The sequence below is a fragment of the Trematomus bernacchii genome, unplaced genomic scaffold (assembly GCF_902827165.1).
Source record: "Trematomus bernacchii unplaced genomic scaffold, fTreBer1.1, whole genome shotgun sequence".
NCBI lineage: Eukaryota > Metazoa > Chordata > Actinopteri > Perciformes > Nototheniidae > Trematomus > Trematomus bernacchii.
Window position 1 is genome coordinate 1,024,544 of NW_022987313.1, and position 27,950 is coordinate 1,052,493.

Genomic DNA, 27,950 nt, shown 5'->3' on the forward strand with positions numbered 1-27,950 from the left:
TCCAGGATCATCCATAATTTATTCAACATGTATGATTCATTTTTGAAAGGTTTCTGTACATTAACACTTGATCTGTGTTTAAAAATAAATGAAGCTTTTTGTACATTTTAGAGTCAAGATAGTCATTTGAGGGTCAAGATAGTCATTTGAGGGTCAAGTTAGTCAAACTAAATTCTGATATCAGGTCATGTTGTTAAAGAATATGTCCACATTTGGATGAAGAAAAAAAAAAAACATTGCAAAATTTTATTAAATAAATAAATAACATGACAATTATCTCAAAACTAAACCTCCAGCAGGCTATGTCTTTTATACTGCATGATTTCACCGCACCTTTCAAACTGAGTTGAGATGTTACCTGATTTCTTTCTCTGATGTTCGACTATTAAAACTTAAAAGATCAACACTGGATTCCTATATTTCTTTTTTAGAATTAATTTGATTATTGTTTGGGATTAATATCATGTAAACTAAAAGTGGCTAGAATTATTTACAGTGTGTTCAGACCGGTTCAGACAGAAGGCAAATAGCATTTTATTTTCGGCGCTTGGAAATGTTAAAAAAATGCGTCTTTCCATTTCCACACATGCAAACAAATCTTGAATATATATGTATTTTCTACATTTGAAACTGGTAGAAAAGTGTGGAATATATGCTTAGCCTTCTGCCTGAACACACCTGAACTCGTGATAAAAGATGGCGGATGCGCTATTAATTAAAATGTTTAAAGTTTTCTACACCTGATTATTTTCTTAGTTTCCAGACCAGAGTATGAACCTGATAGTTACTCCTGTTAGACTCTGACTCATCATCATGTTTCCCTGACTTTAAAAAACTCTCCTGACCCTGGTTTCAGTCTCCAGCTGCCTTTTCCCCCTACTTCCACCCAAAGACAAATCTCATATATTTTTAAAGATCCTACAAAAAGGTAGCTTCCTGGAAAAAGTGGGTTCTTAAAAATATATAGTTCCATACAATAATCACCAACTAGTGCATCACCTCCCAAAAAAGCAGACTATCAAAAACCACACGTCACTTTTTGGTTATAGCAGCCTTTTTTTCTTACTGACTCTAAATTACATATATTACAATCAAACACACCTCTGCCTCAAAAAGGAAGAAAGGAAAATACAAAGTTATGTACATGATGCATCAATGACTTATTGCTTTAAGTATTTGTTCTTCTAGCATACAACTCCTCAAACTCTACAGGAATCTTTAAGGACGGTTTTTATATCGTAGATCGCAAAACAAAGCAGCTCACACAGCCTGAGTCCAAACAGTTCACACACACCTGCGGTATCAAAATCAAATAGTGCATTTACACATTGGAAATACTCAGCAGAGGACAATCAGAGACAGCGAGCTCAAATCTGCTGTTTCTTCTTCCAATGAGTCTAAAATGTCAAATGAAAGTCACCAAAAGAGAAAAAAACAAGACTCCTGCATACTGGACTTTGTTTCCAATGAAAAACTACTTATTTAAGCTCGCTGTCAAAATGCCTCTGCTGCCGACCGTATCCCTCCTCTCTTCCTCCCTTAGAAAGACTTTTCTGAAACATAGTGCAACACTGCTGCCAGCGGTGAGCTTTGAACGCTGCTCCGCTCCACACACAATCACAAACCACCATGCACGCCTGCAGAGGTTTTGTAAATAACAACAATCTAAGTTTTGTAAAAATAGGCTAACTTTTTTAAATGGTGACTGTCATGTAGCATTCTGCTTTCATATAATGGTAAAAAATGTAATTGTTTGTTCCAGAATTTCATGAATGCATTTTTAGGTTTGTCAGGTTTTCATGTTTTATTATCATATCCCGCTAGCATGTCCGAAATATAATGTCAAAAGGAACCATTTCACGTGTAAGAATTAGCAAATTTTCATTTTCTGCTTCTATATTGAATATCCTATAATTTTGTAAAATGTTTGGGCTTTGTTACACAAAAAAATTACCTTGAAGATGCGAATAATTTAGAACTGAAATGGTTGTTTCATTCGTTTATCGACAGAAAATAACAGATCACTTGTTAATTATTTCGCTCACCAAACATGCCAAACACTTTTGAGTTTAGATTGATATGATTGTAAATACAAATGATTGAGGTTGTTGACTGTTGGTTGGACAAAAACCTGGGTGCTGACAGATCACTTTTTACAGATTAAATGATTAACAGATGAATAAATTTAATTTTCCTGGAGCGCTCTGCATCAACACACATACCATTTAAATCCTCTCCAGACCTTGATGCCCTGGTATACATCACTATCACACATATACCCCCGGTCCTTTGGCCCCTCGGTGCCTAGAAACAGTGGCAGTGCTGCTAACGTACACACACTCCTCTGAGCCGTACACACACTCCTCCGACCCGACCACAAACACCCCTCTCTGCTGCCAAGTGTAATAGAGACGTTGTCACAGCGTTCCTGCGACGTGTTTACACCGACGGCTGATTTATGCGGCGCAGAGCATGCCATGTCCCGCAGGATCGCCTCGAACATAAACACAACCCTCCAGAGGAGCTGGCTGGGGCCCATGTATGGGGCGAGTGTTTACCCATCAGCACCCATCAGAGTGACTGCAGCGCTGGGTCTGACCCGGGACAGAGCACCACGAGCTCTAAATCAAGCACACGTATGACAGCGGATTCCGGGAACAGATTAAATGAAGCGCCGTCCTCTCAGCGCTATCTCAAGCACCACTTTGTCTTCTGACGTTTACACCTGAGCTCCTCTCTGGTTACCGTGGAGGAAAAAGTGTTTGTTCCACCACAGAGTACCCAACACTAAATCTTCCCTTTACTGTGGGTTCACACTGCGAGCCACTAGACAAACAACTCAGTGTGCTGAAAGTATTCAATTAAACAATGAGCTGATTGACAGATACCTCCATTTTGAAAATATAGTACTTGTGTAAGACATCAATTAGGCAAAAATTGAATGAGTGAACAATGGCTGTTTGCAAGTTCTAAATTATAAGAATTTGCTAATTTTTCCTGTTTTATTTTTACCAATTGAATCCAAACCCCGATTATGGGTGTTGGACAGACTAAAAATCATCATTTGAAACCGTCATCTTGTCCATTGTTTGACATGTTATAGATTAACGTTTAAACAAAGCGCAACAAATAAAATCAAAATAAATATTAATTGCAGCACTTGTTTAAATGTGTTGTGAAAAATGCAGTGGCCAGGCTGCCTGCAGTGTGAACACAGTTGAAAAGGCAGCTCAGTAGTTGACTTGATTATTATCTGAAATGATTGCTTTGTACAATCCACACACATTCATGGCTGCAGTGCTAAATAACTCAGTGTGTGCCTCTAACCACCTTCAACTACAACAAAGCCTCTTTCAGCCCAAATTACATCAAGTAAATCCTCTCTGTGAAGACTATCTACCTTATAGTACTCCAAAAATATACAGCCGTTCGTGATCCATAATATCTCTGTCAAGCAAAGGCCACTTAGTATACAAGCTATGGAGGTCAGGATTACGAGTTATCACACTACTCATGTGCATAAAATGAACTAGTTGCAGATAAAACTACTTCCACCTTCCGAGCAGACAACCTCCAAACAACTGCAAAATACTTTCCGAGACAGAAACCAGAAAAAAACGAAACAAATAAACACTTTTCTACTCTACACAACTGACTGATATTTCAATTGTTTGGCTGTTTTTGTGTCAAGATACGCATTATCCTTACTGCTGGGAAATCAGTCAGTCTTAACGGCTTTGTTTGTTTATTGGTTTTAGGAATCAAAAAGCTATGATTAAATGTGCCATCGTGCAATTTTGGCATTTATCAGAGATCTATTGAAAATACACAAGAATGACTATGAAGAGCTGCGCTAAAATGAGACAAAATATTACGTACAAAAAGAAAATCCAGTACAGTAGTTTTTAATATTGATGCTAACTTTAGTCATTAACATCCAACACATGAATCCTCCATGTACTTATGATTGACTGGGAATGATGAACGTAAAGCTAGGATTATTTTTTTTATTATTAGATTGAATAATTAGCATTATTTTAATCTCACGCATGATTCAATGTTTTTTGTGGATTTTCTGTGTGTGGTTATATATTTGTTAGCAGCCACCATACTACACTAAAGCAAGCAAAAAGCTACCCTGTGCAAGTACCATTCAGAAAGAAATAACAAAAGGTTACAATATGAGAGCATGATGAATAAACTAAATCAAAAAGAGGAAAATAAATAAATGATGGTAATGAAGATGACTGAGAAGGGTCCAGAAATGAACTCAAACTTTAAACAATATTTCTCCCTAATATATATTTTTCCAAACATCATCTTTAAACTTCCTCTTTTGCCATCTCTCATGCTGGAATAATAACCATTGTGTTCCCTCTATCAATAACTCATTGATATATAAGTTACATATAATCAACATATATTACATGATTAGTACAGAAACGTTTAACATTATCAAGTTAGATTTTGTGCATTTTTAAAGGCAATTTGCCTTCTTTTATGATTTTTTAGATTATTTTCAGGACTTTAATTTACGATGAAACGACATTTTGAGAAGGCAACGGTTACCTCTCTTAATGGTCGTCCACATCGATCTGCTGTGAAGAGTTTTCTGTGACCGGGAGCCAGTCAGTGGTCTCTTTTTCTATATTTATACATCGCTATGTGTCTTTATGGAAAAAGTTAGTTGTTGGAAGTGGCTGCCTCCTTCTCAGCCTTCTCTTTAGCCTTCTCCTTCTCTATCAGCTTCTCCTCCTTCTGCAGCATCACCATGATGTCCGCCACCTGAGAGGTGGAGATGTCGATGTCCTCATTGTCGATCAGCTCCACCACCTGGGATAATGCAGGACAAAAGAGCAAATGTTTCAAAGCAAATTAAAAACCGATCTTTGTAATATGGCTTATCATAGAATCATTGTCCATATTTTACTGTATTTGATCTGTTTTGCTTTTATTTTACATTTTTAATTGTCTTTTTTAAATTAATTTCTTTTAACCTATTTTAATTTCTTGTCAGCTTTTTACATTACATTGCATTTAGCTGACGCTTTTATCCAAAGCGACTTACAATAAGTGCATTCGACCAAGAAGATAGAAACTTGAAGAAGACAGAATCATATAAGTACATCAGGTTTCATAGAGCCAAAACATTTCAGGTGCTACTCAACTAGCTTTAGATAAGCCAGTCCTTTATTAGTATATAAGTGCTTTGTTAGTAATTTTATTGCTCGAAGTGGAGTCGAAAGAGATGAGTTTTCAGTCTGCGCCGGAAGATGTGTAAGCTTTCTGCTGTCCTGATGTCAATGGGGAGCTCATTCCACCATGTTGGAGCCAGGATAGCAAACCCACGTGTTTTTGCTGATGGGAACTTGGGTCCCCCTCGCAGTGCGGGTGCAGCGAGCCGTTTGGCTGATGCAGAGCGGAGTGCACGTGCTGGGGTGTATGGTTTAACCATGTCCTGGATGTAGGAAGGGCCAGATCCATTCACAGCATGGTACACTAGTACCAGTGTCATGAAGTGGATTCTAGCAGTTACTGGAAGCCAGTGAAGGGAGCGGAGGAGCGGTGTGGTGTGCGAATATTTAGGAAGGTTGAAGACCAGACGAGCTGCTGCATTCTGGATGAGCTTTAATTCAAGGGAATTTCATTAGGATCACTGTAAATGTTTTATCTTGTTCTGTACTTAATTTAATATTATTTTAATATTGTTGTTATGTTTTCTGTAAAGCACTTTGGGCTGCTTTGTGCATGAAAGGTGCTATACAAATAAAGTTTATTATTATTATTATTATTATTTGAGCCGTTAATACTTTGCTTTATATCTCAAGTATTTCTAAATAACATAATAGGATTACAGAAAAACGAATGGCTAGATTGTAATGAAGCTAGGTGGAGGTGTGTCACGTGTGCCAGGAAATATTCCATTTCATTTTCGAACAGGGGAGAATACACTCATTATAGCCATTAGTTTTGTGAGGGACTGCGGATGGAAATTAGCTTAAAGCTAAATCTGGCACTGTTACGCTTGACACATTTTAATGTTTTAAGTGTTCATTACTGTGCATTGTCCCTGCTAAATAAACGATTAAATAAATAAATAAATAATGTTTCTACTTTTGCTAATATTGAGAAAAAGAGCATGTTTTCTTTAGTTTAGTTATGTTTGCTATATACTGAGGTGACCAGCTGTTTTAGGAAATTACTGAGCTTTTGGCAAAATGAATGCATACATTTGTGACCTGATTTTAAAGTGTTTTGTCTTTGGTGAAACAAATGAGATTAGTGTTCGAAGTATTTCTACATAAAACAAAAAATTCATGGCTAAATAGTAAAAAAATAAAAACTGTAGAAACTCCCGGAGGTACTATATATCCAAATACAAAACTCAGCTAATCTGCTGTGTCCCGATCAGATTTAATTGAGAAGAAAATGCCAACAACCTTCACCCTCTTCAATCCAATACACATAAAATAGAGAAATGTGTTGTGCAAAAGTCATTTGAAAAAACAAACTCTTCTTACTGAAAGGTAAAAAAGTGAAAGTTTTTTAAAAAGTAAAAGTTTTAAAGGGCATTCAAGACATTCAGAATACAATAATTGATATGCTTAATTAGATAAAGCCCTTCTCTTCCATAACACATGTTTTGATCCTTTTCCTATTAAAAACAAACCGCATTCAAGAAATCGCAAAACAAAAATACGAATCCACAAATCAGGGGAATATATCTAATTTCTCAGTTGTCTCGTGAACGTACCTTGATGACGTCGTCGATGTCGATCTTCCCGTCCTTGTTGTCGTCGAGCGACTCGGCGATGCTCTGCAGCTTGTGCTCAGGAATGTTCTGGATCTGTCGCATGACGCTGATCAGCTCGTCGATGCTGATGAGGTTCTCCCTGAAGGAGCAGAACACACTGCATACAGGAAACGGTATGTAACCAATTGTGAGGAAAATGTGGTGGAGAAGTCTGAGGACAACATGCCCCAATAGAGGTTCCCGGATCACACCAATTACGCTGATTTCAAGCCTCGTCGATAGTGAGAGTGAACATTACTGTGGAAGCTGCCTCAAAGTTAATCCATGCTCAAAATGCTACTAAGAATCAATAGACGGATTCAACCGATTGGTTTTTAAAGCTGGTAAATTTAGTTTAAAGCTGAATTAATTAATATTTTACCATATTTTAATTTTAACATCAAATGATTGTCTTATGGGAAATATAATACTTTTTTTCATTACAGTTTTCTAAGCGCTATATTTATTAATAACTTTTTTTTAAATATACAAATCACATAATAGAGATATTAAATATATTGTTATAAATCAAAGGCCCTACACAGCCTCAAAGATGGTTTCAATAAAGTTGCTGAGTAGACCTGATCAGATTGATTGATTGATTGATTTTGAAGTTTTACTTTTTAAAACTAAAAGGAGAGCCCCTAAAGTCTAAAAAGATATTCATATTATAAAAACAATGAATTTTCCAGACCTTAAAGGCTCCAAAATTACTCTGGTAGGAGTTTTTGCATCATGAGTTATTTTAGTTCTGATACTTTAAGTACATTTTACAGATATTACTTATGTACTTTTACTCAAATACGTCCACCACTGATTGTCAGTAAATCCCTGACAAAAACTACACAAATAAGGTTTGAGTTTTCCTAAATTCAAATCAAGCACTTTTAAGTGGACCTATCATGCTATATTTTAATAATATAGTGTAGGACCATACCTATATAAGGCATATTTATACTTTTTTTTTTCAAAATACCAAACAGATCATGCATTTTAGCCATGCCTCATTTCGCTTAATTTGTACTTTTTTAGCCCTGTTTTAGCAAGGGCTGATTCAGTGAGAACAGCACCATCTACAGGCCTGGCATATGTACTACAGCGTCTCCAGCGCTTTCGAACGGCAATGGCCGTGGCTGTCTCCTCCTGATTGGTGGAGTTGGCCCAATAGCCGTAGCGCCACCGTCCTGACGTCAGGACAGTGTTCAAATCTGGATCAGTTTTTATCAGATCCGTCGCAGACCCTTTTTTAGAGATTTGGGTATGGAGGAAAATAGAGAGGGTTGTGTTTTCTGACACTTGGTGAGTTCCCTGGAACATCGGGGACACATATTCATGTGTAAAAGACGTACAAAAGTGCATTTTGCATGATAGGTCCCCTTTAAGTTAGATCTTAGCATTACATCTTGTTTCATTCATTAAGAAACAATAACTGTTTATTAAAGTGGATACACAGCAACCAATGGGGTGCACTTTGGTGTATGGAGCACAAAGGGAAGCTGGTTGATCGTTTAGAGCAAAATTTCAGCAGCTTACCGTTAAATGATGCGAGGTTAGCGTTTAGCAAGCAAGCAAATGACAATTTACCACAGTGCAGCTTACCTTCGGGCATCCCTATGTCTAATAAAGAATAATCTGTAAAATTTAAATAAATTAGGATTCGGTTTTGCAATTGTGAATTTATGGTTAGCATGATAACTGACAGCATATGTTTCTCTTCAGGAAAACATGTTGTTCCTTGTATTATCTCCACCACCATTTGAAAACGTAATGATGATGAAGATGACGATAGAGGATGATGGTGATAAGATAATGATGATAGTTTCAATGTAAAAGTCCATAATAAAAACGGATTACTGCTCAAAAAAAGAGACATATACACTTTAAAATCAAAGATAACTGAGAAAAAAGTGTTTTAATTCATGAGATAAAATAAGTAGTATTCCTACTTACATCATCCTTTTGCACCAAAACACACTAAAACACCAAATGTGAATTAATTTACTGTTAAAATAGTTTCCTACAAAGAACCATTTCCTCCTGATTGAGTAACATTTGAAAAACTACAGAGACCAACTGTTTTAGAAAAATACTGCACCTTTTTTAGAAATAAATTATGTATTTCTGACCTGATTATCGAGGTTGAAAAGTATTGAGGGATATTTTGTTTTGATCTTTTTAGGGGCTATATTGACAATCTAAAAAAAATGTGAATATCGTGAGCCCTTTACTTTGAAAAATATACTACAAAATGGATGTTCAGACCAATATTGGAACCATTTTCTATTCTGAACCCCCTGAGACAGCAGCAGTGTAGGTTCAAATAAGATTTCCGCTCTTACCCGACAGGTGGGGTTGTTCCACTCTCCATCTGTCCGTCCAGGATGACCTTGTCCTTCTCCAGCTCTCCGATGATCTTACCGATGCGACCGATCATTCGGTTCACCCTCTTCGACAGACGCTGGCTCGCCTTCGACTCCTCCAGAGCTTTCTCTTGTCCGGTCTTAGAGAGCTCCTTCTTTATCTCTTCCAGATCCTAAAAAAAACACATGCGAATACACAACAGACATACAACAAAAAGACACAAGAGAAAGTCAATTATTTTTGGTATTTCTCTGAATTAAGAAATCAATTGGTCTACTGTTTAGAAAACAAGGAAGAAATCAAGGAGAAAGTTTCCCACCTGATCCTAGTGATACGAGTAGCAATTATTATACAAACGACAAGGTGTTGGTTAAAAGATGATAAGATACTATATGGGGGGATCTTGTAAATGAAATATATGGAATGGAAGAAATGACCATGAGTATTAGAAATTATGTTAATAGAGTGCCACAGTGACGCGTCCTAAAACCTGGAAGTAAGTTGCGCATGGGTTCCTTCGACAAAAAAGCAATGCAATTTCTCCATAGGATTTTGGAAAATAGCTCGAAATAAGGTCTGTGGTTGACACGCATTTAAGAGACGGATCACGTTTTGTTCAGTCGGATAATCTCCACATGTCTACCCTACTTTTATAATTTTCGAATCATGAATCTATCGATCATAAATCTATCGATTAGATTAGAAGTAGGGTAGACATGTGGAGATTATTCGACTGAACAAAACGTGATCCGTCTCTTAAATGTGTGTCAACCACAGACCTTATTTCGAGCTATTTTCCAACATTCTATGGAGAAATTGCATTGCATTTTTGTCGAAGGAACCCATGCGCAGCTTACTTCCGGGTTTTAGGACGCGTCACTGTGGCACTCTGTTTGAAAAACCCCTTTATGTGAAAATTAATGTTTGTATGAGGATTAATGATATTTCTGCTTATTTTTCCTTGTTTCCTTTTGATATGTTGATTGTAATGTAATGTATAATAGTTTTAATGTATATCATTTTGATGCAACGATTACATTTCACCAAATACAAAGATTTTGATTCGGTTGATGGAACATTTTCTCTCTGCAATAACTACGAGTCAAAGAGCGGCACCTCGTTGTATTCCTGGACGTCGTCCTTCAGGTCTTCGAGCTCCTCTTTCTCCAGAGTCAGCAGCCTCTTCTGGCCCTTCAGCTTACAGCATGCGTCACTCAACATGTCGATCTCCTCTTTGGTGATCTCCTCACCCTGAAACACAAACAAAGGATTTTAGAAATGTGCTCCTAACTGTCAGAAATGATAGGTCCCAGTTGTGAAATCATAGACAACTTTTAGTTACTGAAGGATAAACATGTCATCTTAAAGTCGTATTTTCCCTCCAAAGTGGATACAAAGTAGGTCCAAAATGTCATATAACCGGTAACACATGTGCCTTTCATATAAAACCACATAAAAGACTAATCCAAACACACCAAATGGGTAAAGAGGGACGCTTTAGGGGACACTGGGATACTCCCCTTAACCCAAAAACCCATTACCACATGATGGAGAGAACTGTGGAGCTACACAAGACGTTAGTGAGAGGGGAAAGGTTCAACATGGGTCAGTGATACTGCCTGGAAGGATCCACAAGCAAAAGTGAAGGAGAAGTCCTTATATTGAAGATGTGGGTCAAACTGAATTTGCAAATCAGCATTTAGCATTCATAGCACCAGATGTTTGGTATTTTTATATAATAATTCAGGGAATATTGGTTCATTTAGTCCACGACTGCCATGGTTTGTGCACACTAGAAAGTATTCTCTGTTTAGGCTTCAAATGGTAAAAAATATCAAATTCTAGTCAAACAATATTATTTTGAGTCAGTCTGTGATTGGTCTGCCCATGTTGCTTTAATTGACCTTGTCTGCTTCCTATCCCAGCAGAGCTAAATATGAGCATTTCAGGTTATTTCCAGTAATTTGGATTATGTTCTTACTCATACTGAACCTGAGGTAACATTGCAGGCTGAAATCGTTTTGGAAAATGCCAGAATTGTTTGCAAAAACTGTTAAACCCACATCTGGGTCCGCTCAGAAAGAGACCAGAGACTGTGAGTGCAGGGATAAACTGGTATAGATGTGAGGAAGGGCACTTGGGAGGAGACATCATTAAACCTAACCTGGTAGCGCAGGAATGTCTGCCACTGTTCGTACTGTGTGGTACAGAAGACGCCGGTGAAAGAGTGGCAACAGGTCAGAGACAAATAACATACAGTCTGCGTAATAATCAGTAAATAACAAACAGAAACTGGGTCCTCACAAATGATCAAACTTAGGTTAGTATTAACATGATACATTCATTCATTTAAATGCAAATACATATACAATATTGTGAAATATCTGATATGCTAAGCACAGTTTCAGAGAGTTTGTTTTCTTTAAAATGGTAAATTGAAATGTATGTAGAACCAAGAAATCTCCATGTCCGAATTTCAACTTAGTGCAAACTAAATTGAAAGCCTGCAAGCCGTTCAAAATGTTTTACAGATCTCACAGACGGCATGTTGGGAGACGTTACCTTGACTGGTTCTATGACCGGCGCCGTGTCCCTCAGTGTCTCCGCCTTGTCAGCTTGAACCGGCTCCGCCTCCATCTCCAACTCAACCTCCTGTAGGACAGTGATGGCGTAAATTATTATTACAAATAAACTAATAAAAGTCAAAGATGTCCGTTTTATAATCTGTAGGATAACATACACATGGCTCCTCGTAAATGTAGCTAAAGTTTTCACACTTAATTAGCTGGCATGGGGACAGGTGTATATGGCTGGGTATCGTTCCAAAATAACAATAACTAAGTAATGACCAATAAGATTATAAAGTGTAGTAGCCCACGTCATATTCTTTCAGATTTCTGTACTTTGTTATCCATGTATATCCATCATCTGTCTACTGACCTGTGCTTATTTACATGCCTATTCATTTGATAGTACACTGTATCTGCCACTAAGACTCACCGTTTTATGTATGTGTAATGTTTGTTATATTTGAAAACTTCAATAAAAATATTGTTTAACAAACAACTAAGTAAAACAACTAAGTAAAACAACTAAGTAATGACCAAAACGTGTAAGAAAAACCTCTCAATTTCCAAAACTTGGCACTGAAAGCTTTGATTTTATTATTACCTCACCATACATTTTATAAGTGAAGTTTTATGTATTTTAAAGGTCCCATGTCATGCTTTTCCGGTTATTACCCGTCCCCTTGTGTGTTATGTAGCTTTGTATGCATGTAAACGGTCTGCAAAGTCACACACCCTCAAAGTACACCCTGTAGCGAGTAAAACTCTAACACAGAAAAGACGTGTCTATGCTGCCCCAGAACGCCTCGTTGGACATTTTTCTTTTTCCATTTTTTTCTTCCTGGTCACAGTGACGTAACGCCGACCATATGGACCAATCCATGGAGCTCCTCACACACACACACACACACTCACTCAGCCTTATCTTTTCTCAGCCGCGCTACTCCGCGGAGTTTCGCCGGCACACACACTCACTCAGCCTTATCTTTTCTCAGGCTGTGAGTGTGTGGCGAACTGTGTGGCGAACAGCCTGGCTGTGAGTGTGTGTGTGTGCTCAGGCTGAGTTCCGCGGTGTCTCGCAGACCACACGTAGCAACCAGGAAACGACATGTTCATGTTGAGACCTTTATCAAAACATTTTGAATGACATGTTTGTGTCTAAGTAACTCAATTATTTTCTTGGAAGATCGAGATAAAAGATGATGAATGAGTAGTTACCCTGGCAGCCTTCTCTGCAGCGTCGGCCAGCCTCTCGTTCTTGCGGTCATTGTTGTCCTGGCGTATGGCCACCTCCTCCTGCAGCGTCCTCTCCAGCTTCGCCTTATTGTCCACTTTGGAGCGCTCCATCTCTGCCATCATCGACTGGGCCTCCTTAGTCTGGAGAGGACAGCGTAGGATAGAGTTGAGTGAAAAGATACATTTTTTTAATATATATTTCATTAATTTTTTAACATTTTTATTTTTGTTTTGGATCACATTTCAACTTCAGTCTACATATGTAGTTAAATAGTTTTACAGAGTGGTCCGTCTTTATTATTTTTCTTAACAAAACAACAACAATAAGCACACAAGAACATGGGGTGTTTTCTTTTCAATATAAAACATTGACAGTATAGATAGATCATTAAATAAAATATTCAAACAGTTAAACAAAAGAAGGGCGTATCAGGGTAATCTACATTTTCCATTTTCCCCAAATTTCCTCAAACTTAAGTTCCTGAAGTCTCATAGAGAAGGTTATTCTTTCCATTACAAAGATTTATTTTTGTATATTTTTTTTAAACCACAAGCTAAACCTAAGGTGCCTTTGGTGCAGCTGAGAATATTAACAGCTTTTTTTACTACCTACTGATTTTGCAAGCCAATTATTCTCAGTATATAATATGAACAGTATCAATGCCCTTTTCGAGAAAGTGGATTTTGCTATGGTAAACAAGACTAAGCATATGAACGTACCACCACTTCGGGCAGCGTCTGCAGGGTGGTCTTCAGCTGGTCGGCGGGGGACAGGGTGTCGGGGAGGAACATGGCTCGGGACAGCAGCAGCAGGGAGGTGGGGATCTGCTGCTTCAGATGCAGCTCCAACCACTACAGGAGCCAAATGTAACAGTGAGTGAGAACAGTGAGACCATTTAACAGATACTTAAACTCATATTCATATTGTTTGAGTCTAAAAAGAATCTGTGAGGGAATGAATAGAAAGAGGTTTCATATGTTCCCCTGCATATGAAATCTCCTTTATCTCTTTTTGCTGATGTTACCTGGACGAGTTGCTCTCTCAGTCGTTCCTCTGTGACTCCGAGAGATCTCATCCCTCTGACGCGACAGGCCGTCTGCACCTCGTTCACGTTCAGACTCTCCACCCCTTCTTCTGCTATCAGCTGGAGAAACACAGATCACACAGACATTAAAATCATCAAATGTCTTCTTAAAATATGTAACTACAGAAGTGCTCTACCTATAACATCTGACCAATTTCTGATTTCCCTTGAACGTAAAAAGTGGAAACAAGTTGATTTTGAGTTTCATACCTTGTCATCGGCACGGATGGCCCTGAGCTTCATGATGAGCTGGAAGCGCAGGAAGTTGTTGGTCCCGATGGACTGGAGCTCCAGGAGCCGGCAGAGAGCCACCAGCTGAGGCCGGGTCAGGTTGTCCAGAGTCAGCTCGTCCTCAAACAGTTTGGAGAATTTGATGATCTGCTCATTACTGGGTCGCTCCCCGGAGTTCCGTATCTACAGACATGATAAAGATATGAATTGTAAAAAGTTGTGAATGAGAGAAGTCTGAATGCTAAAGTTTTTAGGAAAATTGCTGCATTTATGAGGTTTTAACTGCTTTACTTAAAGGTGGGGTATGTAATTTTGGAGAAACCAGCTCGAGTGCACTAGAATTTGAAAATACACAACCGGAAAAAATCTGCCACTTCCTTCAGACTTCCTTACAGAGCCCCTCCTCCAACACACACAAACGCGCACATGACCAATGAGGGCACGAGATAAGTTTGTGCACAGATGGAAGGCTGACAGGCAGGTAGGCCATCCAGTTGTTTTAGCCGGCCTGGCTCAGATGATTGGTCGTGCTTTTTACAGCGCTGCGGCTTCCACAGATGACATTTTTTTATGTATTTATTGTCAAAGCATTTAATATATTCGTTGCTATCGGGATGTTAAGAGCATTCCATGGAATATAACAAAAAGTGTTTCTGAAGTGAATTACCTACCCCACCTTGAAGTGCAACAGACATACATGGCACCAATGTTTCCACCACCAGAGGGCGGTACTGAGTCTGCTTTTCCTAATGTTCTGCCTCAGTAAACACCAACACCAACCTTCTGGAAGAATGTGGAGAACTCCTCCGTCACGTTGCCCTGGTCCGCTTTGTTTCTCAGAGCGATCTCCTCGATGGTGTCCTGCAAGAACTTGGCCATCTCCAGTTTGACTCTCAGCTCCGTTTTTAACCTCTCCTCCTGAAAAATAAATTCAATGTGCTCTCAAATCAAACTCCCCATTCTTCAAAAAACACATTTTGTTGAACATGGTGTTGCCAAAATTGTTATATGATAAGAGTGCCATAGAATGAAAGAAATATCTTTAAGCTCTTGTCAGTAATAGTCTTGCAAGTATTGTTTTAAATTATACGGGAGGTAAATCTGACAGAAGAAATTGCTAATTTATCAACCATTTATACAACAATAATACCAGGGGAAAAAAAGTTCTCCAATAGTTGTGCATTTTGGTTGAGAAACAAAAGAAATATGATAAATATATTAGTATTTAGAATTTGTAAAAACATGGAAACAGGAAATGTACATTGCCTTATTCTGAGCATTGCCAAATGTGAACTATATAGAAAAGTAGGTGATGGATCCTGTGCTGTGGATCAGACTGTAATTAGGATTAACCTCTGTTGGGATGAGTAAACACAAAGAGCCAGATTACCTCATCAGCATCCTGGGTGAAAGTTCAGGATTCAAACGAAGGAGGATTGTTTTTAATCATTCAAATGTCAACGTGTTCTCAATGGACTGCCATATTAAAAAAAAATCCATCGCAAAACAATGACATACACTCCATAGCTGATGATTTGATTATAAAAAGTATTGTTAGTTGCGGTCTTTGATGCTATTTTGTCTCAGCCATAATTGGAATACAATGAAGATCTGAAACACATACAGATTTATTCAAAATGAAAAGTATGATTACCTTCTTTGACTTTGTCTCGAAGGTGGACGGCAGCATGTTGGGGAAGAGTTTCAGAGCTACAGGAAGCAGGAACTCCATGAAGGGGACGATGATGAACACCAGGAAGGGCACCAGCCTGAAGACGTCGGCACATGTTCTGAGGAACTGGGGAGAAAACATTGGAAAAACTCAAATTAGAAGGAACTATCTTCATATCCACACTGCAGTACGGCTTTTATTCATGTATTCTATACCTGTTGCTTTTTAATGCCTGTTTTTAAATGCCATTTTATAATGTGTTTCTGCTGTATTTCTTCTTAAATGTCTTTTATTGTATTTTGTAAAGCACTTTGAATTGCCGTGTGCTGAAAGGTGCTATATAAATACACTTGCCTTGCCTTGCCTTTACATTAAGGAAATTATTTAAAATGAGACTGGTTTCAAATATTAAAATGCTTATTATCATACACACAACAGCTACAACTTTGTTGGCAATGAAATCTTAAGGCAACCTCCAATGAAAAGAAAGAAAGAAATACAAATAAATGCAATTAAACAGTGAGTAAATTGACAGGAATAGTTCAAATGTATTCATATAAATTAGAATAAGATAAAAGTGGAGAGTAGAAAAAAAGACTGTACTGTACAATTTGACTATGTGGATATATGGAATAAACAGGTGTGTGTTTACTGTGTGGTATTCACAATCTGATACCCATGTGCACTTGTATTCACATTATATTACAATCTAAACCAGTGTCTGCTTGTGTTGTGTTGGTTTTCATTGATAAATATTGCTTTACATTGAAGCACCATTCATTCCCAGCATGCTTTAGTTTGAGCAGGCCTCCAGCAGGGAGCAGCAGTGAGGGGACAGGCTAAATATGTGAAAATGTTTTTTCTTCCTTTGTCTCCTGGTACAATCACCCTGCTCAATCCCTCTAGTTTCTACACTCAGCACTTTTTTAACCCCCATACATCCCCAGGGCAACAGAAACCTCCTAATTCAATGCTGCGTCATTTTCTATAGACCAAAGTGAACATTCTGCCTCACAAGGCTCAGGAACTGTCCCCTTGTGAGGACACATTTGTGAAGCACAACCCTGAACAATCCTCAGAGTATAGAAGTACCAGGCTAACGCTAGTCTACTTTATTGTTCTGCTATCCAACTGTGGCTTACTGACCGTCCAGAGACACAATCTCAACCAACCATCTTAGAGAAAAGGGAGTAGAGAAGGCCAAAACACAAGTCCCTTTTTCTCCTCCTGCATGTCAGCGGACCAGTAGGGTGAAGGGTTTAGGCCGGCCTGAGTGAAAAGGCCTTTGTCTGCTTGCCCATTGACATGTATATCATCTCCCAGAGTTCCACATCAAAAGGAGGGAGCAGGGGGGGTAACAGATTAAAATAGAAGAAGCCTTAAATGGAATATGAAAGGAGGAGATTAAGTAGGCGATGGCGGTGCAGGTTGGATGAATGGGGTGGAGATGGACTCCGAGGGAGTCAGCTGCATTTGAAAAGGTGCAGATGGGGGGGTGGGGGAGGTTTAATGGGGGGGGGGAAACTGTTGTCATCTGCAGCAAAGAGTCACTGTAGGGACCAGGCGTATTTCAGCTCTGCTTTGTACTGTTGCACCATCGCTTTGCAAAGCACGAGGGGTCCCATTATCTTTGTGTCAGTATAACTTGTGAAACTGCATTGTAAACACGCCTCTGCAGCCATGTCTGGAAGAAAAACACCTGTACATTCCTGTATATGCTCCTGCTATGAACTTATTATAGCAAGTATTTAATTATTATCCTTGTAAAGAAAAACTCTCTTAAGGCTTTTTAGTAAAGTGTGATTTTCATGGCAGGATACATTCACCAGCCCAACTGTTAATACTTCGCTGTACATTTTCGAATGTTCAAGAAAAGTTTTTATCAGTCAAACATTATTTTAAAGTGATATATCTAGTTAAACAGCATTAGCAGCAGAGGCCTTTTAAAGAGCAGCCACACTCACAACTTGCCAAGTGGGTCCACTAAGTCTGTAGCATCCTGTCTTATAAAAGTAGTGTCACCTGATCTGACCTGCTCATCTTGCCTGAAATAACACCTGAGTGCCCGCACCTGCATCAGAGTACTGCAGTAACACTGGGATCAATACAGACAACTTCCCTGACTGCAGGCCGATTCAAAACAAGAGGCAGGTCACGGCAAAGAATATGTCCTTTAAACATTTGTATTCCTTTACAACTTGCAAAGGAGGTAAAATAATGAAGAATTTTAAGTTCAAAATAAAGTCGCACTTTAACAAGATTTCATCAAATAGCGGTTTTCCTTTTGTGCAAATATGTACTACTGTTTACTTCAAGGAATGCTGTTTGGGAAGCATCAACCACCGAAACAATGCTTGGAAACTTTGGCTAATGTACGCTTTGTGTGAAGCTAAAGTTAAATGAGTTTTATTTTCAAAGATAAAGCCTCTTCCTAAAGAGCTTTAACCACACAGCACAATCTGCTGAGCGCCTGGTTAGTAAACACTCACACTGTAGCCAATTTCTTTAATTGATCCCATTAGGTTTGAGAAGCTATGGATTAAACCGTACAGAACAAGATGTCTGGGCTGTCGGACTTAAACCGTGCTCAGTCATCTCTGGTCTTTAAACTCATGCTGCTAATCCACTCTGTAAACTCTGACTGGAAAAAATGCTTCATTGGAAACAATGGCTGATTGATTCATACTTTGTTTCTGTTCAAATATCTGACAGAATTCATTTACTTACCAGACGTGGTCACATGTTACCAGTAATGTATGTTTGCTAAGCCCTGCCTGATAAGTTTCATTACTTCTGTCAAGCTTTCCTTGTACCACACAGCACATAATGCTGTTTACAATTGCAACCATCCTTGATTCAACAGCAACTAGCAATTTGCAGACTAACATGTCAACAGGTTTTGGCAGCTCTAGCTAGCTAGCTGTTTCAGCTAAAGTTAGCCACATGAAATGTTTGAAAGAGACATGTTTTGTGGTCTTTTTAATGTTTTCCAGCTGACTCATTGGAAAAAGAGAATCATGTTGGAGACTCAAACATATCCACTTGATGACATACATAATACAATCTTAAAAGACTAAGGCTAAAGCTGCATCTTTCAAGCAAAAAGACACCATACATCCATACATGCTGTGCTGAGCTGAGCTAGTTGCTAAGCTTGGATCATTGTAATGCTCTTCAAGGGAGGGGTTTACCAGTTAATGCTGCATCAAGACTGTAAGGAAGGAAGATATATGGTGTTAAAATACACCTACTGTACCTCATACTTTAGGGCTGCTCCGACTGTAGCTAACTGTGGTCGTAACTTTTACCTTTACGATTACCTTTTTTTCATTTCAAACCTTTATTTAACCAGATTGGTCCCTTGAGATCATAGATCTCTTTTTCAAGGGAGACCTGCAAACTGATTCTGATTCTGACCTTTTAGCAAAAAATAACTACACTTTAATGCATTTATTTTTGGAACGTCAGCTTTCAGTACAAGGAACCGAATAAAGAATAACTGAAAACCCAATATTCCAGTAGAGCTGTTTACAAGCCAAATGTGGAACAATGTTAATAGATGTGTGAATGTGAGGGGTCGCATTACTAAAAAAGCATGTCCCTTTAAATAAACACATTTAATGAAAGCATAATTCTAACAGATATGTCCCCCAGAGGAACCTTTCATACAGGATATTCCCCCTGCAGGCCTCACCTGTCTCCTCTCTCGGCGGGACAGCGGGTGTCCGTTCAGCACCTGCCACAGCATGCGCCCAGCGATGGTGGTGTCGATCCACAGCAGCCTGAAGCCGTGGTAGTAGTGTTTGACTTCGTCAACAATCCACTGTCGGACGGACCTCCTCACGCGCTCTGAATCCTGCATGGGTCTGTACACCGGCCCGCCTTCCTCCATCGTCTTTTTCTTGTCCTTTAATATACGCAGGGACTTCTCCACCTTGGAGTCATCCCATCTCCTCCTGGAGGTGTGTATCCACCTCACACCTCGGATGTCCTGTGGTCGGGCTAACGTCCACTGGGGCCCTGTTGTGATGGCGGGGTACCCTGAAGAGGAGGCCCCCAACATAAAAGCACAGTGGAGGCGCTGGGAGTCCGGGCTCTGGCTGGAGCCCACATACCCATCTGACAGGAGGAGGGAAGGGCCAGAGGGAGAGGCCTGGGCCAAACTGCCCAGCCGGAGCCCATCAAGTCTAAGAATACACCAAGATAAAGAGCATTAGAACAAAGACATGCTAAGTCTTAAAGAATTATGAGATCAAATGTATTAGAATCATAGACTGTATATATAGAATACAATATCAGTCAGTTTAATAGCCTATTGGAACAACATTTTCAAAATGAATAGGAATTAAAGTTTTTCACAACATGAACATATTGTGAATATGTTGATGATTTCAAAATTCTGGTAAACACTTCTTGTGAAATTGGCCTAGTTTGCAATCTTTTAAAATGAGGTTCGGAAAAGTACAGTAAAGGTATACTAGACTAAATAAGCAAAAAACAACACCTCAAAAGATGACTTTGAAGTTTAAGATTTAAGATTTAACATGGGTCACTTATCTGCAAGAATTTGAACCAGGCTTGAAAAGGGGCTTTTTTCTTTTTACATAATAGCAAAATCCAAGAAACCGCAAAAGCTTTAAAGTCCTTTGAAACTGAGTGCAAATCTCAAAACGTAATATTATACCGCACGGAAGACCTTTTAAATTCTTGGGTTTCAAATTAGGCCAATATAAGCTTCTCTCAGATGTGTGCGGGACATATAGAAACTGTAGCATTTAATTGGCTTACTTTTGACTGGAGAGTCTGAGCGCTGTGGAGTTGAAACAGGCACCATCTTGTACTTTCCCTGAAAGGAGGAGAAAAACAACATGAGCAGCTATCTTCTGAAAATCAGTCATTAGACAGAGAGGGACATGAAAACATACATAGAGAAAACTGAGGGATTTCAGCAGCTTTATTCAGGTTTTAACCGGTCTGATACTTTAATGCTACTTTTTCTCTGACCCAGAAATGACTTGAGCAAAACCACAAAGCAGCACTTGTAACTGTTTATGCAATAACATCATATAACGTGAAGTCCCTCCTGATGCCTTTAGTGATAGTGTATCTAATAATGTATACCTACAGTCTGCTGCCATCTTCATTCAGGCTTTACTAATTGTAGCAATAGAATTTAAGCAGGTACTTCTGTACTGCAATATTGAGGTACTTTTTAGTACCTATAATGATCCTATGGAATATGATGCCATGCTGTATAATAAACTACTCAACAGATACAAGAGCCGCTTTCACACCAAGTACTTTGCGGCACTTAGTTCCCCCGAACTCTTTAGTTCCTGGAACTAAAGAGTAGATCGCGTTCACACCGGAATAAGTCCCTGAGGGAGGATTACGCAAATGAAGTCACTTCTTCTTCTTCTGCTTTGGGTTTACTGGCAGGCCACAAACAACTTCACGGCGTAAATCGCCACCCGAAGTCCTGGGTAAATCGCCAGAAGCGCCGACACCTCCTCATCACTCCACCGCTCCACCGTTTTATTTTGTGTTGCCATAAGTTAGTCTCTCTCCGTTGGTGCGCTGGGCTAATGCTAATAATGCTAATGTGAACAAATAAAATGGCGGCTTCACAAAACTTTTCTGAGTTTTACGGGGCGTGGTTTGCAATTCGCACAGCCAATCAGAAATTGTTAGTGTGGCCGACACACCCACGAACCATTTTCTCCCCAGGAAAGTCCCTGCTCTCTAGCAGGAACTATCTGGGGGTGAAAAGGTTAGAGCGAACTAAGTTCTAGTTCCAGATCTTTTTGGTGTGAACGCAAAATCCCAAGAAATATCGGAACTATTCCTGGGAAAAGTACTCCGGTGTGAAAGCGCCTAAGGAGTTAACATTTGCATAATGTAATACATCTACAAACAAAAACACAGCGTACACATTAATGCATTAGTAATATTAATTGATATTAATAAATATCTTTATTTTACTTAATGTATCTGCAAATACCTCTTCCACACAAATGAGGTGCTACATTCTTCTGTTATTGTCTTTACACTGATCTGTCTTGGAGGCCACCCTGACCCTGGGAGGCCAACAGGGCTCCCAAACCCCTGAGGCCCCCTTCAGTTTGATGTACATGCAGAGAGGAGGCGGTATAGTGAGACACTTTCAACCAATCAGGTCAGAGCACATGGCCTAACCACGCCCTCCCTCCTGCGCTCACATGGCCCACTGCAGTGGATCCAGGGAGGCCTGGTTGAACATGTCAGGCGGTGGCCGGCAGCCAGCAGGACAGAGTTTACTGGAACAGTGTCACCTTTGTGGCTGAGCGGCCGCCTCATGTAGTAAAGAAAGAAAAGGCTAGAAATACAGTAGATTAGCTAACCCTGTAGCAGGTCAAGCAGTATAACCTCAGCCTCTGGGTTTGATCCTCTTGGGGGGTTTACAGTTTTGCTTTCACATTTAGTCAAAGATATTTCACTTTTCACTTTCACTTTGTAATTCTGGTTGCACAACTATCATAATTCAAAATGGATACACTTTAGAGCTACACGAAAATATGTTTATTTTAACAAGTGTACAGATGTATGGCACTAGGTAATACCCTTTATATATACAGTCTATGGTAATACCACTATACTAGCTGTGTTCCTGCTAGTTGATGTGTTGCTTTAACACATTGACAACCATTAAGAGGACCTTATATCTTAAAAAAGGAGTACTTAAAGGTGGGGTAGGTAATTTTGGAGAAACCAGCTCGAGTGTGCTAGAATTAGAAAATACACAACCGGAAAAAATCTGCCACTTCCTTACAGAGCCCCTCCTCCAACACACACGAACGCGCACATGACCAATGAGGGCACGAGATAAGTTTGTGCACAGATGGAAGGCTGACAGGCAGGTAGGCCATCCAGTTATTTTAGCAGGGCCAGCTAAAATGATTGGTCGTGCTTTTTACAGTACTACGGCTTCCACAGATGACATTTTTTAATGGATTTATTGTCAAAGCACTTAAGATATTCATTGCTATTGGGATGTTAAGAGCATTCCATGGAATATAACAAAAAGTGTATCTCGAGCCGGTTTCTCAAACTTACCCACCCCACCTTTAATATTCCATGGGGGCAATACTAAACCTTGTGTGAATTTTAAAATAGGGTTAAGGTTTGGTTTTTAATTATTTAACCAATTATCATGGATTGTCACCATATAACATAAAATAAAGCACTAGTGTATATAACACCCTTTATTGTTAGGCCCTTGCTTCAGTTAATGAATATTCTCCCTAAAATGCCTTTAATGGAAAAAATTATAGAAACTCCAGAAGGAGCAACAACAACGTGAGACGCATGTTTATACAGAGTGGAGAAATTACAATTCTGGAGATTTATTTCAAAGTTAACTTCACTTATGCAATTGAATTCTCTGTTTCTCTGGCAATCATTCATGTCTTACTGTGTAGACACAAACTTGCAGAATAAAGAAGAGATTATGACACAAACTTTAACCATATTCTAGTAAAGTAAAACTGAAAATGATTCTAGTGTTTTTTCTCTAATGACCACAGAAAATCAAATCAGAATAAACTTCTTTAGCATGGGAGCAACATTTGATTTCAAATCAAAGCACTACTATCTTATTTATTTATCTGCACATCTCAGATGTAATATTTCTACAGAAGATAGGGCTGCTCAATTAATCGTATTTTAATCGCAATTACGATTTTGGCTTGCAACGATTATGAAAACAACATAATCGAAATAAAACGATACTTTTTTTATTTCTTTATTTCTTTTTTAAATGTATAAAAATGTTATTATTGGTTTTTCAGTTGAATTATACTTACAGTTCAGGGTAATCAACTGTTAAAAACATATTGTTCACATTTTCTTTTCTCAATAAATTCATGTTTTCAAAGTAAATGGATAATCGTTTTTAATAATCGTGATATCAATTATTGACCCAAATAATCGAGATTATGATTTTTGCCATAATCGAGCAGCCCTAACAGAAGAGTATTCTGTATTAATTGGTGTTGGGTAGGATTATGATAACAATGGTCTTCGGTTTTGACCCATTTTTGTTTTTAAACAGGGTCTAGCCTTGAAAGGTCATGACCCAGTCATGCCCTGCTACGCCTGCTTGACGTTACATGCGATCGCTGCTTGATGTTTGACCCGCAGCCTGAAGCTGTGAGTCTGTTTTGTGTTAAATCACTTCATGTGTTTGTGTGCACCCTGGAGCCAGCTCAACTCACAAGTTGATACTTTGGTTCTCACCCATTTCAACAAATATAATGACGTGTTGCACAAAAACGATCCATACAGGGTCTTTTAACATCTCAGATTGGATCTTATGCAATTCATAGGATTGCTCCCACCAAAGATGATTCCTTGCATTGTGCTCTAAATCCAGGGCCATTATGAGCTTAATTGACATTGATTATATATATTTTACATAGCTACTATTAACATAGTAATATAGTTTACACACTGGCAACTTAAAAACAAACCATAAACTAAAAATAAAGTTGTTAACTGGACAGTATGTTGCTAAGCCAACGTCCAGACTGCGGTGCGTTTTGATATGCAAGACTTTCTGTCTATGTGGCTTTAGTGGCTCTCAAATGTCAAGTATCTTCTTCTGTCACACTGTCCATCAAATATGACGTTTCTGGGTCATTATTTCCCCTTGGACAACGCTCTCGGTCACACTGACAATAAGTGAACAGACGACCAAAATATACATTTTCAAATAGAAATGCTAAATGCGTGTAAACAGGGCTTTAAACAAGCATAGAATAAGTTAATCAAAAATATATACACTGTTTCATATTGTAGCAGATGGCACCTTGAAACAATAACTAATAGGACACTTACAACAGTGCATGTTTACCATCACTTTATTACAACGAAAACCTTATCATTTCTCCTGTAGTTTATTTACACTGTGTTAGATAATGCCATAACCTTTACTACTTCTGACCTTGCAACCTTAGTTTGATGACTGCTTCAAATCCAATCTGCAAAAACTGCAAGCTGGTCAATGTTCAAGAGTTAATGTAGCCCATTGGTCACTATTATTATGGAACTAAATGCTGACTCTTTATTGGCTGGTTATTATTATTGTACCAGAATATAGTAGTGTCCTCCACACTAGCTGCATGTAATTAAGCTCTCCTGTCAGCGGAAGAGACGTAAAGAAAGGGGAAACTACGCTCAGCCTGTCTCAGGCGGATTTAGGAGAGGCACTGACCTTTCCTTGTGAAAGCACCACAATTCGTCTGATACTCTGGGCCCAAAGCCAAGTGCTCAGCCTCAGTCAGGCCAGTGCAGACAGACAAATTCCCTTTATGACCTACTCATCTATTTATAAGCAAAGCTTTAATGCACCAACTAAGAGACATGAAATCACACTACTCGAGAACTATTTCTTCCGTAGCTTTGACCTCTAATATCTTCTTCCTGACAACTGTGATACACGTTACACATTGTATTTAACACAAAAGGTGCAGGGAAATATACGACCTTAATATCCGGTTATACAACGGCTAACATGCGAACATTATCAAAACATTTGTGATAGGAAATTACTGAGTTGGTCTGCAGCCACATTTACTTTGACTACTGCCCAGTTTAAGATCATACAAAAAAAAACATATATTGCCATACAGTATATTGTGACCCTGTCATTTTCTTGGAAATGAATTGAGAAACCAGGAATGCATGTTTAGTCTAATGTGTTAAATATGTGACAAATAACTGTGTTTGTTGATCAAAAATGATTGCTCAATGATTTGCAGAATTTTCCACTATACTTTCATACACCCAGAGACAATTTATTAAATACTAAAAGCTTGGATTACACTGTAAAGGTAGCACAAAGATACCTGCAAAGTGTTTGTGTCCTCCTGCCCAGGGACTGCAGGTATAAAGTAGCTAGAAGCCAAATCTGGTACAAAGCATCCTTTCTCTTTGTATGAGATTCATTTATTGTGCACATATGCATAGAATAACACCCCTAAAAAACCTAACCCATGATATCTTATTGCATAATTAAAATGGTGAGACATATTCTGTGTATTCAAATAAATAAGTCACATGTTTGAAAATGCACAACATCCTCACAGGGCTCTGCATTTGCTTCATTTAACCTTCTTGTGGCTCAACATTTCCCATGCTTGTCCAAACATAAACAATAGTAATACAACCTAGATAAACTGTGCTACAGGATCACAAAATCGGCACAAAAAATAGTGTCATTCGTTTTATATCCAACAAAAACATCTCGCTTTGATATTCGGGTATCTTGTGAATGCTGATTTTAAAGGGGGACCTGCCTGCACTAACAACAAGCATCCTCACAGGCTGCAGTGGAGAGGAGGGGGCGCTCTGCAGCAATAACAGACGCCAGGTTGTCCTCAGATAACCTGCATCCCAAATCGTGTTTTGCTCCTTATTGATCAGAATGGGTGCAAACTGCAGAGCCTCGCAAACTGACAAACCTAAACCTTATGCAATATAACCTTCATGCAAAGTAGAAACCATAATAAATGACAGGTGGTTTAAAATATGATGCTTGGTTATCCTGTCACCTTGAGGCATCCACCATCTTCCCAAAAGCACAAACATGGCCAACCCAAGGCTCCTGCATACAGGACTGATCATGATACTTGTTAATTACTGGCTTTATTTCGTCTCTATAGTCATAATAAACAGGTTTCTTGTGGATGCTGGATAAACAGACAGGATCCTGCCTGCCATAACACGGAGCATCCTCACAGACTGCAGTAGAAAGAGGGGGCGCTAAACAGCTAAAGCAGGGTTGTCCTCATATAACCTGAATCCCCCATCATGTTTTGACTCCTTACTGATGGGATATCAGAAAAGGTGCGGTTCAGTCAGGCGACAATTTGATAACACAAAAGCTTTACGTGCAATAGAGCCTTTAAGCAGAATAGTAACGGATGTATATCTTTACATTTTGAATTAGAGGCGATTTAAATGTGATGCCCAGTTATTCAATCACCTTGAGTAATCCACCATCTTCCTGAAAACCCAGCCTGTAAATAAACGCGACATGACTCCTCTGGATGCTACGTTTTTGTTAGCTTTAGCTCGCCTCCATACCAGTCATTATTAACACTTAGTAACTTAAAAAGCAGCATAACAAATTATCATAATCAAGTCTTACCTTTACTTTTCCTGAATTCGTTCTTTAACGACCTGGATGTTTTCATTAAAGGTGCCCGGGACCTCGTCAACAGGATTAACGCCATGCGGAGGCTTTCTGTTTGAACTCCTTTAAACAGTTACAGTAAGTTAAGAGCTAGTTAGCCTGCTAGCTAGCCAGTGCGTAGTCAATACGAAATAAACCGCTAACTTTGTCACATAAAGAAATAACACCCCAAAAAATACTTGTTTGCTTTCAACAAGCTACTACGCATGTATAACTGTACACCGGAAAATGTCGGTCCATGTCATGCCCTTCCCTTCTACGCAGATGACAGCTAACCGAACCCGGCTCCCGACTGACGTCAAACTGGGGTTATTGTTAAGCAGCTTGAGGTTATGAAAGACTTCCGGTTTGTTTATAAAATAAAAGCATGTGTTTCCGTGTTGGACACTTTCCGGGACAAAGGTGTCAAGGGCCTCTTGGCCTGCCCTTAACCTACACAATGTTACTAAAACAGACATGTAACAACCACAAGGACACTCAAAATGGTCACAACAAAACAACAGGCAAGCTAACCACAGTAGGCCTATGTGTAAGCTACTTACACATAGGTTGTCGTGTCTTGTGGACGGGCATTTAAAATACCTGAAATAAGAAGCTGCAAAAAACACAATGGGGAAACAAATGTAAAAGATTTAAAACACAAACAATTCACAAAACACAACATATGATACATTGGCTTTACTTTGGATAAATTATGATACGAATATTGAGACATATGAATTGAAATAAAATAAGAATAAATACAAATCAAGGACCAGCAATAACACAGAAA

At 38.9% G+C, this 27,950-nt stretch overlaps 1 protein-coding gene across 4 annotated transcripts; it reads right to left on the bottom strand.

The window, feature by feature from the left end:
* Positions 1-27,476, bottom strand: letm1 (leucine zipper-EF-hand containing transmembrane protein 1). 4 transcript variants are annotated; one of them, XM_034126745.1, is made up of 15 exons: positions 27,134-27,476; positions 20,734-20,791; positions 19,640-20,132; positions 15,928-16,071; positions 15,054-15,191; positions 14,253-14,456; positions 13,983-14,102; positions 13,678-13,809; positions 12,940-13,098; positions 11,717-11,806; positions 11,319-11,351; positions 10,271-10,405; positions 9,133-9,326; positions 6,755-6,893; positions 1-4,833 (listed from the first exon to the last, which is right to left on the bottom strand). In XM_034126745.1, exons 1-15 carry the CDS (start codon positions 27,216-27,218, stop codon positions 4,684-4,686), a joined length of 2,274 nt encoding a protein of 757 aa, XP_033982636.1. In that variant the 5' UTR covers positions 27,219-27,476; the 3' UTR covers positions 1-4,683. The 4 variants fall into 4 exon arrangements, with proteins under 4 accessions (XP_033982636.1, XP_033982567.1, XP_033982749.1 ...); XM_034126676.1 differs by having other exon boundaries at positions 6,755-6,911; XM_034126858.1 differs by lacking the exon at positions 11,319-11,351.
* Positions 27,477-27,950: the final 474 nt, after the last annotated feature.